A 15227-nucleotide genomic window follows, 5' to 3' on the forward strand; every position below is an offset into this window, starting at 1 on the left:
ACTCAGTGGGGATGGGGGTGCATTCATTGTGCTTTCAGAGTTCAGCCTTGCATGATTTCACCCCATCCTGGGCTTGTGCTCACCCCAAAGCCAGTGGGGGGAGCCAGTGGGGGGCAGCCCTGCCTGGGCCACTCTGCAGGAACCACAGCCCAGGCGTGTAGTTGACATTCCTGGAGTGTTTTCCTCTTCCTGAGAGCTTTACAGCCTCCTCTGGCTAATTCTCAAAACATCCTGTTGGGATCTGGTGTTATTTACAGTTGTGATTTTACAGCTGGGAGAAGCTAGGAGAAGGGAATCCCGCTGTGGGGAAGGATGTCATCAGGGTGGGGGTGATGGAGACCTGGTTCCTCCCTGTCGGGGGCGGTGCGGGCAGGTGGGAGGCAGGGGCAGGCTAGCCGTGTGGCTTGGGAAGACTCACATGGACACTCTGAAACCTCACATTCTGCCTCTCTGAAAGGTGGTGCCGCATCCCTAGCAGACACCACTTATTGAGCACCTACTGTGTTCTGAGCTCTGGCCACAGCAGCTGTCAGTGTGAGGATGAACAAGCTCGTACATAAGCCTGGTGCCCTGTACACAGCAGACAGGCAGGAGGTGGGCCCTGCTGCGATGGCGACTGCCGTTTCTATTATTATTAAAGAAGCTAGTAACGCTTGCACAGTGTCTCACTATCACATTGGTCTGGGGAACCTAACATCTTTTCTCTTTTTGCTGGAAACTCTACCTAAAGGGAAATCTCTTTTTCACAGTAACTTCATGAAATAATTTGCACAAAAAAGCACATGAGTAAATCCAAATTGAACCTCTTCCCTTTGTTGCCGTGAACCTTTTGCCCTTTGCGCATCAACAATTTTGTTACTGTTTTTCTGATGACACCCCCTCCCTGCCTGGGAAGGGTGGTGGGCGGATGCGGAGGCTGCCTCTCCACCGGGTGGCCAGCTCAGATGCACGGCTATGGGCACCTGCTGGGGTGGGGGCTCCACTCACTTCAGGTTTCCTGGCAAGGAGCTTTTCGGTTAAATTTATTGCTGCCTCCATTTCTGTCTCAGTTACCTGAGTCTTGGGAAGCCACATGAAATGTGGATGTGATGAGCCCCTTGACAAAAGGACTGTCAGTGAGAGCTTCAAACAAGACCAGATATGTTTTTTATAGATCTGTTTGCTTGGATTATTAAAGCCTAAAAAATGCCTTCACAGCGATGCTTGGGGCAAGTTTGATGCTATCAGGAGACACTGCAGTCTCCTCACTGTTCAATTAAAGCTGAAGCCTCAGGGGAAGCCAACAGAAAAGGAATTCACCCCATGCGCCTGTTATCCTTCCCACCACCGCCCAGCTCAGGTTACGAGGATGTCCTTCAACAGCAGCCCCTTCAGACCTGTCTGGAATCATGTTTGTCTTCAGGACCAAAACAGCCTCTAATTGTGCTCCCCGAGGTCTGGCTGCCAGATCAACTCAGGGAGCCAGGCAGACAGGGCTGTCTGCACCTGCCTGTGGAGGGCCTGGTGACCTAAGGGCAGCCCAGGGAGTGCTAAGGGAGTGGGCCAGGTGACGCAGTGTGCCTTGCTGGGCTCCAGGAGCTCCCTGGCCAGCTGTCTGTGCTCTTGGCCGTGCATTTGCTGTTGAGAATAATAACAGCAGCATTTGTTGAGCTCCACTCTGAGACCCCCCGCTAGGCTCCTGTTCCACACTGCCTCTACTCCAGGAGACAATTCTGTAAACAAGAGTTTATTATCCTCATGCTGCAAATAAACTGAGGCTCAGAGAGGTTAAGTCATTTGCCTGAGGTCACACTGCTAGTAAGTGGGGATGTAGCATGCCAACAGGCCCCCCTTCCCCCTGGTGCCCCACACCGCACAGCCTCTGCATCAAAACTCTGGTTAAGGAGAGTATATTACCTGTGGATTTTAGGCCAGGGCAGGCCTGGCACCACCTCAGCTCAAATGAAAATGCAGCTGGTTAGGATGGTGGGCCACCAGCAGGTTACACCAAAGAGTCATTGGCAGAATTCTCCAGTTTTATTTTTAATTATAAATGCAGCTCCTACTATAGAACACACTAAAAGGAAAATTAGTCCCAGAAACCATTTGCTGACATGATAAATTTTTATAATGGTTTGTCTTCCAAACTGTTACATAGGTACATACACATCTATATTAAAACGGGGTGGCTTCTGTACATGCCACTTTGTAACTTGTCTTCTCACCTAACACATGGAAGCATCCTCTAGGGGGCTGGCCCAGACACAGCTCCAGGCAGTTAAGCAAACACCCCAAAATTCTCAAAAATTCTTCCAGGTGAGCCAGAGCCACCCATAGCCCACAGCTGTGTGAACAGCACCCACTAGGACTCCAGCTAGAATTAAGCAAACCCTAATTCTGATGAGAGTAAAATGCCTACAAGGGGCAGAGCCCTTGGGACCACCTGCCCTCAAAACCACCTCCCGCCTGGCCCTGACCTGGCCCTGCCTCATGGCGACACTAGTGAACAGTGAGAACAGACACCTGTCCCTGTTGAAGGACTTTTGAGACACCCTTCCATGATCTCATGGAGCAGTTCTATTTATAGACTGGAAATTAAAAGCCAGTGACCCAGGCTAGGAAAGATAATGAGTAAATGGTGGAGATGGGCAGTGACCTGGTTCTTTGATTCCCGCTTCCAATTGAAGCTCCATTCAGTACAACCTCTTATTCACATAGGACGATGGAATTCAGTCCATGAGATGGGGGTTGCTGGACCACTTGCCACTCCTACCTCTGCAACTTTGAGCAAGACATGGACCCCTGCCAACCTCAGTGGCCAGCATCAGCCGTGAGGATTGTTGTGGAATGTTCCACGCTGCCGTGGAGGCCTATGAGGGATCCCTTGGGAAGAGCAGGCACACCACCTGCATATGCTGGAGATGTGCCACATGCCAGCCTTTTCCCCTCAGCCCCAGAGCAGGCTGCACAACACTAAGACCTTTCAGAGGGGACATCTGTCTGCAAGGTCACCCTAAATGCCTGAGTTTCAGGATGGTCATTGATCATTTCCAGGCAGAAACCGTGCCAATGCTGCACTTGGTTTTAATAAACCCACAGGGTGAAGCCCTTGCCCTTGTGTGATTTTCACATACATAGTAGCAATACTCACAGAGGAAACGGAAGCCCTTCCTGGCACTCCTGTAGGACTGAGCCCCTTAACCGCAGTGATTCTGTGGGGCTGACTCCCCAGCTGGTAGGGCACCTCCTCAAGAGATGCAGGGGAGTGAGGTGGGCTCCTCCATCCATCTGTGCAGTTTCCTCCCCAGAAATCCAGCAGCCCCCCACCTCGTGCTCCCCTCTCCAGGAAGAAATAGGAAGATGCCTGGCTTTCCCTCCTGGGTACATGTTTTGCAGTAGAGGCGGCACTGTGGCCAATGGTCCAAGGAAAGATCTGAAGAGAAAAGGGATATTGGTGTTGCCTGCAGGTCAGCAGTCAGCAGGTATATCCTTTTTTTTTTTTTTTTTTTCTTTTTTTGAAACAGAGTCTTGCTCTGTCATCCAAGCTGGAGTGCAGTGCCGTGATCTCGGCTCACTGCAACCTCTGCCTCCTGGGTTGAAGTGATTCTCCTGTCTCAGCCTCCCAAATAGCTGGGATTACAGGCGCTCACCACTGTGCCCGGCTAATTTTTATATTTTTAGTAGAGACAGGGTTTCTCCATGTGGGCCAGGCTGGTCTCGAACTCCTGGCCTCAGGTGATCTGCCCACTGCAGCCTCCCAAAATGCTGGGATTACAGGTGTGAGCCACCGTGCCCGGCCCGCTGTTCTTAAGTGGGCCTCATACGTGCCAATTCACAGAAATGAACCCTGATTATATGATAAGCCCATTTTCCCAGGAAGCAGGGTTTCTTTTAAATTACATAACCCATTTAGATATAAAAGTTTCTAGTGGTATAAGTGGACTCATTAAATGCCTACCATTAAGTAATGTATTGATGTAGTTACACGTTCATATTTAAAGTTATGCATTATAAACATTCAAATTTAGAAATGTTACTATTTTTTTTTTTTTATCTTTTATTTTTTCTTTTATAATACTTTAAGTTCTAGGGTACATGTGCACAACGTAGAGATTTGTTCCATAGGTATACATGTGCCATGTTGGTTTGCTGCACCCATCAACTCGTCATCCACATTAGGCATTTCTCCCAATGCTATCCCTCCCCCAACCCCCCACCCCCTTGCAGGCCCCCAAGTATGTGATGCTTCCCACCCTATGTCCAAGTGTTCTCTCATTGTTCAGTTCCTACCTATGAGTGAAAACATGTGGTGTTTGGTTTTCTGTCCTTGTGATAGTTTCTGTGAATGATGGTTTCCAGCTTCATCCATGTCCCTGCAAAGGACATGAACTCATCCTTTTTTATGGCTGCATAGTATTCCATGGTGTATATGTGCCACATTTTCTTTTTATTATACTTTAAGTTCTAGGGTACATGTGCACAACGTGCAGGTTTGTCACATATGTATACATGTGCCATGTTGGTGTGCTGCACCCATCAACTCGTCATTTACATCAGGTAAAACTCCCAATGCCATCCCTCCCCTCATCCCCCTCCCCATAATAGGTCCTGGCGTGTGATGTTCCCCTTCCCGTGTTCAAGTGATCTCATTTTTCAATTCCCACCTATGAGTGAGAACATGCAGTGTTTGGTTTTCTGTTCTTGCGATAGTTTGCTGAGAATGATGGTTTCCAGCTGCATTCATGTCCCTACAAAGGACACGAACTCATCCTTTTTTATGGCTGCATCGTATTCCATGGTGTATATGTGCCACATTTTCTTAATCCAGTCTGTCACTGATGGACATTTGGGTTGATTCCAAGTCTTTGCTACTGTGAATAGTGCTGCAATAAACATACATGTGCATGTGTCTTTATAGCAGCATGATTTATAATCCTTTGGGTATATACCCAGTAATGGGATGGCTGGGTCAAATGGTATTTCTAGTTCTAGATCCTTGAGGAATCGCCATACTGTTTTCCGCAATGGTTGAACTAGTTTACAATCCCACCAACCGTGTAAAAGTGTTCCTATTTCTCCACATCCTCTTGAGCTGCGGTGGGCTCCACCCAGTTCAAGCTTCCTTGGAGGCTTTGTTTACCTACTTAAGCCTCAGCAATGGTGGGCGACCCTCCCCCAGCCTCGCTGCTGCCTTGCAGTTAGATCTCAGACTGCTGTGCTAGCAATGAGGGAGGCTCCATGGGCGTGGGACCCTCCCGGCCAGGTGTGGGATATAATTTCCTGGTGTGCCGTTTGCTATACCCTTGGTAAAGTGCAGTATTAGGGTGGGAGTTACCCGATTTTCCAGGTGTTGTGTGTCTCAGTTTCCCTTGGCTAGGAAAAGGGATTCCCTTCCCCCTTGCACTTCCCAGGTGAGGCGATGCCTTGCCCTGCTTCAGGTCTTGCTGGTTGGGCTGCACCCCCAGACCAGCACCAATTGTCCAGCACCCCCAGTGAGATGAACCCAGTACCTCAGTTGAAAATGCAGAAATCACCCGTCTTCTGTGTTGCTCGCGCTGGGAGCTGGAGGCTGGAGCTGTTCCTATTCGGCCATCTTGCTCCAGGACTCTACTATTTTCTTTAGTGTGTTATAAAATGGAGCCCTTATGAAATGGATGCATTGAGGTCAAAACAGGTGAACATAAGCAGTTTTGTATGGTGCAACCTAGTGATTGCAATCTTGGTCTTATCGTCACCAGCTCCACTTTGAGTCACCTGTCGGTTTGCCAGAGGACACATGGTCATATCTGACTTCACTCAAATGCTGCCCTTTTTCAGTCTGTGTCCTGCTGTCAGTGGACAGGTTGCATGGTTTTGCAGGGGATTGGCATGACTTTTCTCTGCATTTAGCTTTCGGCTCTGTGGCTTTGTTCTGCATTGGGAACACTGGCCTTTTCCTTCATCCACCACGTTTGTGTGGACTCTCAGTTTCTGGGTACAACTACTTACCAGATTGCTTTTATAAGTGATTTTTTTTTTTTTTTGAGACGGAGCCTCGCTCTGTTGCCTAGGCAAGAGTGCAGTGGCGCAATCTCGGCTCACCACAACCTTCACTTCCCGAGTTCAAGCGATTTTCCTACCTCAGCCTCCCAAGTAGATGGCATTACAGGTGCACACCACCATGCCTGGCTAATTTTTGTATTTTTAGTAGAGACAGGGTTTCACTATGTTGGCCAGGCTGGTCTCAAACTCCTGACCTCATGATCCACCAGCCGTAGCCTCCCAATGTGCTGGGATTACAAAACGCATGAGCCACCATGCCTGGCCTCTAAAAAGAATTTTGACCGAAAGCCTTTGCTCCCTTACCTTCAGGCATACCTGTCATCTGGCTATAAACTGCAGTCAGGGCTGCGTCTGGATGTTGTTCTTGCTTAGTTATATGTATTTGTGTGTGCAAAGACACAACTACTCCTTAACAGGAAGAAAAGAGAGCTCTTTGCATTCTCCACAGGGCCCTGCGGGGAGGTTCAGGTTAAGTCAGAGGCTCTTGGTTCTGAATGCCCATTGTAACCACTTGGAGAACTTTCAACACACTGAGCCCTCAGTCCTGGGACCTCCTCCACCATCTGATTGTATTGGTGTGGGATTTTTCAAAGCTCACCAGGTAAGCTCCATGCAGTAAATCCCAGTGTGCAGCCAGCTTCCTCCAAGGTGCCCCCAACGCCAACAGGGCAAGAGTCACGTTGCTGTAGCGCCTGTCCTGTGTTCAAGGCGGGAACCTCCTTGTGCGACTTCATCCCTCAACCTCAGCACTCCTCAAACTTCCATGTGCCTGATGCTGACTGCTGGGTCTGGGATGGAGCCCTGAAATCTGCATGTGTAATGTATGTATTTGTAAGGTCATAAGCAGCCTCCGAAGGGTTTATCTAAGAAAGGAACAAGGCATGAAGTGGAGGCCCTAGGCCTGGCCTGGCCTGTTGGGTCACAGCCCAGGTTCCAGTTTGAACGTGCCAGGGGCCCACAGGGGAGCTGCTTGTGGTTTTCACACCTCCTTTGTGAGCTGAAAAAACCGGTGCCCCTTTAGAGCAACATTCCCTCTGAATGTTTATCATTCTAAAGTGAAAAAAGACACACAAAACATGAACCTGCTTGTCAGGCAAGGAAGCTGAGGAATCTGTCTGGCTGGCAGAAACCCCTCCTGGGAGCAGACAGCCCTCCCAGGCACAGATGGGACACCACCGCCTCCCACTCGGCCTGTGTCTAGAGACTCCGCATGGCCCCCAGGAAGGTCCTTTCTCCGACAAGGCCAGGGTCAGGACCAAGAGTGAGGACATGGGAAGCACAGGACCTGCAGGGCACCTGCCTCCGTCACCACATGTGGCATTCAGAGAACAAGGCTGCTCCAGGCCCTGCTCCCCTCTCTCCACCCCAAGGTGCCATTATTAACTCCGGCTGGGCTGCCGACCTGGTTTTGCTGAGTGCTCTCAGAACCCTGTAAATCAGGGGTTGTGTGGGCTCTGGTAGACACCAGACAGAAAGTATATTCATGGACCTGGCTGTCTTCCTGGGAAGAGGCCAATGTAAGGGAGAAGAGACCGTTCCAAGGGCTCCTGGGAGAAAGCAAGGGCCCAAAAGCTCAAGAGCAGGATCTGAGTAGAGGACACAGATACGCAGCCAGTTCCTGCCTGGGAAATGCTGTAAAGAGTGTGAAGAAAGGCCGGGCACGGTGGCTCACTCCTATAATCCCAGCACTTTGGGAGGCCGAGGCAGGCAGATTGCCTGAGGTTGGGAGTTCGAGACCAGTCCGGCCAACATGGTGAAACCTTGTCTCTACTAAAAATACAAAAAAGTTAGCTGGGTGTGGTGGCGGGTGCCTATAATCCCAGCTACTCAGAAGGCTGAGGCAGGGGAATCGCTTTAACCAGGGAGGCGGAGGTTGCAGTGAGCAGAGATTACGCCACTGCACTCCAGCCTGGGTAACAGAGCAAGACTCCATCTCAAAAAAAAAAAAAAAAGTGAAGAGGAGGGACAGAGAACAGAACCACAGAGCAAAGTCTTACCAGGTCCACTCCTTGGGAATTTGGGGGCCTCTGCTCAACTTCGTTGACCTGGTTTTAGCGAACACGCCACCTCCTCATGCTAGGGCTGGAGATACTAGCAGCCAGGGATGTGTGTCTAAATGAACACTGTCAGCCACATGTTAGTGCGTGACTCTGGTATGCAAGAAAGGTTGTACTTCATTTTCTTCTACTTAAATTCTAAGCCCCAATCCTCCAGGCTTGTGGGAAATTCAGCCCCAGTCATTACCGGGCTCTTCTCCATGCCCACGACTGGGCAAAGGCCCCAAAGCCTCATGCAGCAGATAGTGCTGGGGAGACCGCTGTGGTCATCAGGCCCAGTCCTTCCTGGGGGCCACCAAGCCATGTCGCTCACCATCTCAGAAACTTCAGAGGCTGGAGCAGAGGCGAGCAGTGGAATGCAGCTAGCAGGAGGTAGGATTTCAGCAGGCGTCTCACATCTAAGTCTGCCTGGCTGCTGTTACCAAGTACCAAAGCCTGGGTGGCTTAAACGTTTAATTCCTTACAGTTCTGGAGGTGGAGGGTCAAAATCAAGGTGCTGACAAATCCGGTGTCTAGTGAAGACCCTCCTCCTGATGTACAGACCACCGTATCCTCTCATGGTGGAGAGTGAGCGAGCTTGGGTCTCTTTCCCTTCTCACACTATTCCCAGCGTGGAGGCTCCACCCTCATAACAGCTAACCCTACTCACCTCCCAAAGCCCCCACCTCCATGGCTCCAACATCTGCATTTTGCAGAGACACAAACATGCATTCCATAGCATCTTGAAAGTCTTCCATCAGGCAGCTGCTGTTTTTGCCCTGAATGATTGCAAGTGCCTGGGCATGACATATGCCCCAGCCCAGGGGGAGCCGCATTGTAAGGCCATCGTCTCAGCCCCCCACTCAGGCTGTCCTGTCTCCGCAGTGCTCATCGACCTGCGGGAAGGGCCTGCAGTCCCGGGTGGTGCAGTGCATGCACAAGGTCACAGGGCGCCACGGCAGCGAGTGCCCCGCCCTCTCGAAGCCTGCCCCCTACAGACAGTGCTACCAGGAGGTCTGCAACGACAGGATCAACGCCAACACCATCACCTCCCCCCGCCTTGGTGAGTGTCTTCACTGGCCCCAGTTCCCCGGGGGCTGCTGTGTCTCCTGCCCAGTGAGTCCTCCCTGATGGTGAGGTTCTTTCAGCTAGAAAGCCCCCTTCTTGGGCCTCACTTGTCACACAAGGCTGACGTGTGTCAGTTCTGTAGAAGAGGTTTCAAAGATGGAATTCCATTCCCTGTTGTGGAACTGGTGTTTGCTTACTGCTGTCTCAAACACAGGCCCCTGAGCATCCCCCTCACCCTTTTGCCCAACACAGAAGGATGTTCCACAGACATTGTAGGTTTCCTGTGCATGAGGAATGTGAAGGGAAGTGCTTCTTTCCAGAAATGAAAGCTCCAGGGACATCCTTCATGATGCCGTGAGGATGCACACGTGGGGCACACCCCAGGCTGATGCTCGAGCGGCAGACAGGTGTGGTGGAGGGCTGCAGACTGTGTGCGTGGTTTGGCCCTGGGTGCTCAGAACCTGGCCTCTTACCAGTTCATGCCCCAGGTCAGTGGTGATGCGAGGAGACGAGGAGCACTTAAAGATCTGGCCGGGTGTGATGGCACACGCCTGTAAATCCCAGCACTTTGGGAGGCCGAGATGGGTGGATCCCTGAGGTCAGAAGCTCAAGACCAGCCTGACCAACACAGTGTAACCCTGTCTCTATTAAAAATACAAAAAGTAGCCAGGCGTGGTGGCACGTGCCTGTAGTCCCCACTACTCAGGTGGCTGAGGCAGGAGAATCGCTTGAACCCAGAAGGCAGAGGCTGTAGTGAGCCGAGATTGCGCCACTGCACTCCAGCCTGGGCAACAGAGTGAGACTCTGTCTCAACACATACAAAACAACGATATAATTCCTTTTAACAGAGTTTCTGTTTTGCTAAATAGAAGTCCCTGAGAAATATTTTCCTACCTGAGGCTGGAAACTCACTGAAATGCAGGGGATTTGTAGCATCTTTGTTCCAGGGGAGGCCTTTGGGCTGGCGGAAGTATAGTTGTGGCTTTTGCAAGCACGGGCCTGCTTGGTGACTTCCAGAGACCACCCTCAAGCAGGGCCTTCTCTCTGTACAATCAAGACCCTGAAGGATATTTGGGCCACTTGTATGTCTTGGACCTCATGCTTTTTGGGGTCCTTTGATGTTCACTGTTCCATGTCGTCCTGTTTTATAAATGCCTACAATAATGGTACCCTCAGCCACAAAACAGTAAGTGTCACTTAGCTTGGAAGCAAGGTGGCCTGTGCCCTCTTCCCTGGAGAGGCAGCCAGACCACCACGCTGTCATGTGGTTGGGTTTGGATGCAAGGGTGCGTCCCTGTGACAGAAAGTGGCACCCCCAGTGCCCTGGGAGGCATAGCCTAATCAGTGCATAGGGTTGACATGTGCACAAGGGTGAGGGAGCCCAGACGGTGGGACCACAAGCCCTCCCTGGGCGTGCATCAGGACATGCCTAGGCCATCCCTGACCCTGGGTGTTCTCTTTTGTCCCCTTAGCTGCTCTGACCTACAAATGCACGCGAGACCAGTGGACAGTGTATTGCCGGGTCATCCGAGAAAAGAACCTCTGCCAGGACATGCGGTGGTACCAGCGCTGCTGCCAGACCTGCAGGGACTTCTATGCAAACAAGATGCGCCAGCCACCGCCAAGCTCGTGACGCGCAGCCCCGGGGGTCACTCAAGGCTCAGACTCGAGGTCTGAAACCCGCCCACCCCCAAGCGTATCAGCCTTGCGGCCATGCCCCCACAAGGCTACCACAAGAATACAACTGCATAGAACATGAGTGTGGACTTGACGTTTGCCATTAAAGCTTCTGTACTTAATATATTGTTAACAGCCACTGGATGGCTTTCTACAGTGAGGAAAAAGTAGGCATGAGTCACAAAATAACTTTAATTTCTAGGATTCCAGGTACCTCGAAGGGGAGCACCTCTGGCAGACAACCGTCAAGAGAGAGACATCATTTAGTGTTCCTGTCTTGGCTCGCTTTCGACATTTGAATTCCCAGTGCTTGGTATATCATGGAGGAAACATCCCCAAAACGAGACATGTTAGAAGAGGCTTTATTCTGAAAGCCGGCGACACCCTGGAGGGAGGGGCAGGTGTTGGTGAGCCTCTACCCGTGGCTTCTCTGGAGAGGGCCGGGCTGCTGAGCCCACGTTTTCTCTTCATCTACCTTTTTGACCACATGAGAACCAGGACATTGCCTCCATGCCTGTCTCTGACAACATAGTCTCTAAATCCTAGGTGTTGCCTTGGAAGTCTCGTCCCTGAGAGTGTAAATCTATGTATGCCAACGAGGACAACAGTGCCACGCAGTTCACACCACCCACATAGGAAGAATGTTCCAAGAGGGTTTGGGGAAGCATCTAATTTTCAGAGCTCTGCTGTCCACCGTGTAGGGAAACAGAAGGGCCTTTCTTCAAGGTGCTGTGAAATGGGAAACGGTAATTGTGGTGATGGGGTTGCTGCCTAAGGCAAAGGTAAGCTTGGGCCAGCTTCGTTGGGGCAGATGGGCATCTGCCCCACCTTCCGGGAGCATCCACTCTGGCCCGCACTTCCTAAAGCTTTGCACCTTAGAGATGCTGTACCACATCCCAGTGGCTTTCTACCAACCTTGGCCATTTATCTGAAGACGACATTTGGGACCTCTGAGGACAAAAACCCAGGCCTAGGATGTATAGAGCAAGGCCTGACTGCTCTATCCTGGCACGGAGCAGCCTGATGTGGCAGGACCAGGGGAGGAACGCCATCCGGCCCGCACTGCTGCACACCCACTGAGCCTTCCTATAGCCCAGACTTTGTGGTAGCCATTATCATCACGCCTGTCATCACTGACCCGTCTTCTTGGTGGGGCAAGGATGATGCATGATGAAGGTCCTTCCCTCCTGCAGCCCCCTCACGTCTGGTAGCAGATGAACAGAGTGGCCTCTTTGAGAACACAGAAGATGGTAGAACTCTGCCTGCAAGGAGGCCAGGAAGGCTGGAAATAGAGACCCTAGATGCCAGGAGGCCTGTTTTGCTCACCAACTTGGTGGGCATTTCATGGGTGCTTATGTTCTAGGACTTTACCATAAGAAACACACCTCCTCCCTGATTTCAGACAGAAGGTCTCACTTGGACTAATTTCCATGGGATCATCTCCCAGTGCTTCTTGATTTATTGGTGCTGTGTTTCTGTGTTTTGTTTTGTTAGATGTCACAACAGTAGAGTTAGCTTAAATCAGAAAGAAACCTCTCTGTGTTCTCCACCCTGTCTGACGAGCTGTGTTTGTGTTTGGACTACCCCAGAGGCAGAGAAGCGGTAGGGATGTCAGGGAATTTACTCACTTCCACTTGAATCAACGAGACGTGTTGAGAAACTTCCGTGGGTGCTCTGTGGAAAGAACTGAGAGTGTCAGGATGGAGCGGCCCACCCTCACCCCGGGGCCTGTGCAGAACGCTGTCCTCCCCGTCAGGCCTGGCCACCAGCAGACTCCCCTGAATTCCCATTTTCACAAAGCCCTCAAAATTTTCGGGGAGCTGAGATTCCATTTCCTTCATCCCCAAAGGAACTGTTAATTCACCAAAAGACATTTAGACTTTTGCAGCCAAGGAGCAGAGCTGAGCTAGCTCACTAAGGAAGCCTTAGCTTGGTCTCCTGCATGGGCCCCGGGCCTCTAAATATGCCCCCTGGTCACCCTGGCAAGGGCCCCACACCCTCAGAATGAAAAGGATTGATTGGGTTATTGTCAGACACCCCCATTAGTTCCCCTAAAGTCTGCATCTTTGGAGCTCTTTTAGCTCATCTTTTTTTTTTTGAGACGGAGTCTCGCTCTGTCACCCAGGCTGGAGTGCAGTGGCACGATCTCGGCTCACTGCAAGCTCCGCCTCCCGGGTTCATGCCATTCTCCTGCCTCAGCCTCCCGAGTAGCTGGGACTACAGGCGCCCGCCACCACGCCCGGCTACTTTTTTGTATTTTTAGTAGAGACGGGGTTTCACCATGTTAGCCAGGATGGTCTCATTCTCCTGACCTTGTGATCCACCTGCCTCGGCCTCCCAAAGTGCTGGGATTACAGGAGTGAGCGACCGTGCCCAGCCTTTTAGCTTATCTTGAAATCCACCAGCCTGCCTTCCTGTTCATGGCACGAGCAGTGATGTCAGTGAAACCATCATGACATTCTTGTTCCACTAGACTCTGATCACAGCAGTGATGTCTCTGTATTGTTAACAACACCCTGTACCGTCCCTCAAGTACTGTACCTTTGTGCTTGCACACGTGTTACTAACTAGAGCCTCACGATCCTATGGTGCTATTTTTATTGGTGCAAAATGAAACCCTCTCAGTTGACCATGGCTTGATATGATCAGAATGCAGGAAAAGAGCCTCAATGGCAATACTATTGTTCTTTTTTCATTTCAGAGTCAAATGTATATATTTTCCATTAGTTAACTTGCATTACATACTGTACCCATGGTATTTTTGTTTTACTTTCTTTTTGGTGCTGGTTTTGAAAGGAAAAAAAAAAACAGAAGACAAACATTGGATGCCATTATACATGAAAAATTAATCATTTCATTGGAAGCAAGTTGAATATGTGTAATAAAATGTTTTTCCATAATGGTTTTAAGCTGTCTGTGAAGTAAAAGACGAAAGCCAGTCCTCAGGGCTGACGGGGAGGCTGTGTCCTTCCCCACTGTGGCGGTCACCTGGCTTGCCAGGGACTTGGCTGCGGGGAGCCTGCTGGCCACAGCTGGAGTTGGTGTCAGAGGTCACTGGGAAATGCAGTTCTGAGGGATGGCTGCATCTCCATGAGCGAGTGCTAACAAATCCTTCAGTCCTGGCCTCATCCCTTTGTGGTTGCAAAACCCTGGGTGGGGACATGAGGGTCTGACAGTTGTGCTGGGAGCCTGTGCATCTGATGTAGAGCAGCCACTTCACTGGCAGAGCAGCCCAGGCTCCAAGACCTGTGCTGCAGAGTGCAGGCCCTAGCCATGCTGGCTGGAGAGCCATGCTCAACTCTCCACCCGCTACCCCCACCCCACAACCCTGCCAAGAGCCCTCACAGCTTCCCTCCGCCAGCAGATGTGACAGCAAGTCACGGCCCCGCGCATCCCCCAGCACTGCGGACAGGACAGGGGTGCCACACCACCACCACAGTGGGAACAACCACAGCCATTTGGATGCCATCTGGGCCTGACATGGAACACACATGTCACAGCTTACAGGGATGGGGAGTCCATCTCCTCCCGGAGTCAGGAGAAACCTCCACACCCACAACCTTAGAGCCCTCTATTAAGACTAAAGCAGGCCAGGCGCAGCAGCTCACACCTGTAATCCCAGAACTTTGGGAAGTTGACATGGGAGGATCACTTGAGGCCAAGAGTTGATCAGCCTGGGCAAAATAGTGAGACCCCTGTCTACTAAAGTGAGCTGGGTGTGGTGGCATACTCCTGTAGTCCCTCTCAGCTACTCAGGAGGCTGAGGCAGGAACATCACTCGAGCCCAGTAGTTGGAGGCTGCAGTGAGCTGTGATTGTGCCACTGTACTCCAGCCTGGACAACACAGCAAGACCCTATCTAAGAAAAGAAAAATGGAGTAGCACCCAGAAATCTCACTAACGAAATAAATAATTTGACAGACAACATACTGGCCACAGCCCCCTGGTCACTGGAAAACCCATGGTTTGTGTTAATTCTTGAGAACCATCGCCCACCTGCCTCCAGGATGTGGAACCCTCTTGTCCTTCCTCCGTTCTGCCCTCTCTGGCGGGTTGGCTTTTAACAGCCCTGTTTGCATGGAATTTCTTCATGTTCTGCTTCGATTTCTGGATGGCCCAGTGATTCTGGTTTGTTAGATGAAATTGACAAGCTCTCCATCAGCAAGTGTTGAGTGGGCATCTGTCAGGGACCAAGCACTTCCTAGAACCGCAGAGAATGCAAAGGAACAGAAGTCCTACTCAGGAGCCCACAGCCGTCCTACTCAGGAGCCCACAGCCCCACAGGGCAGAGAAGCCTGGAGATGCACAGAGCTGGGAATGAGCCAGAGGAGCACAGCTCCGAAGAGAGAAAGGTCAGGATGTCCTCTGTGGGTTTGTTCACTGACCTGGACACAGACTAGAAGGGCTGGGGTTGGAAGCTTTTACT

At 51.0% G+C, this 15227-nt stretch overlaps 1 protein-coding gene across 5 annotated transcripts in view; it reads left to right on the forward strand.

Annotated features, from left to right (window-relative positions):
* The window catches only part of ADAMTS17 (ADAM metallopeptidase with thrombospondin type 1 motif 17), a 366725-nt gene extending 353023 nt beyond the window's left edge, over positions 1–13702 (forward strand). For all 5 annotated transcript variants that reach the window (XM_021940905.2, XM_021940907.2, XM_021940908.2 and 2 more), the window contains 2 exons: positions 8943–9120; positions 10598–13702. In XM_021940905.2, the coding sequence (XP_021796597.2) occupies positions 8943–9120; positions 10598–10758 (339 nt within the window). In that variant the 3' untranslated portion in view covers positions 10759–13702. The remainder of the gene's footprint in view (positions 1–8942; positions 9121–10597) is intronic.
* The last annotated feature ends 1525 nt before the right edge of the window (positions 13703–15227 follow it).

This window comes from Papio anubis, chromosome 7 (assembly GCF_008728515.1).
Source record: "Papio anubis isolate 15944 chromosome 7, Panubis1.0, whole genome shotgun sequence".
Classification (NCBI taxonomy): domain Eukaryota; kingdom Metazoa; phylum Chordata; class Mammalia; order Primates; family Cercopithecidae; genus Papio; species Papio anubis.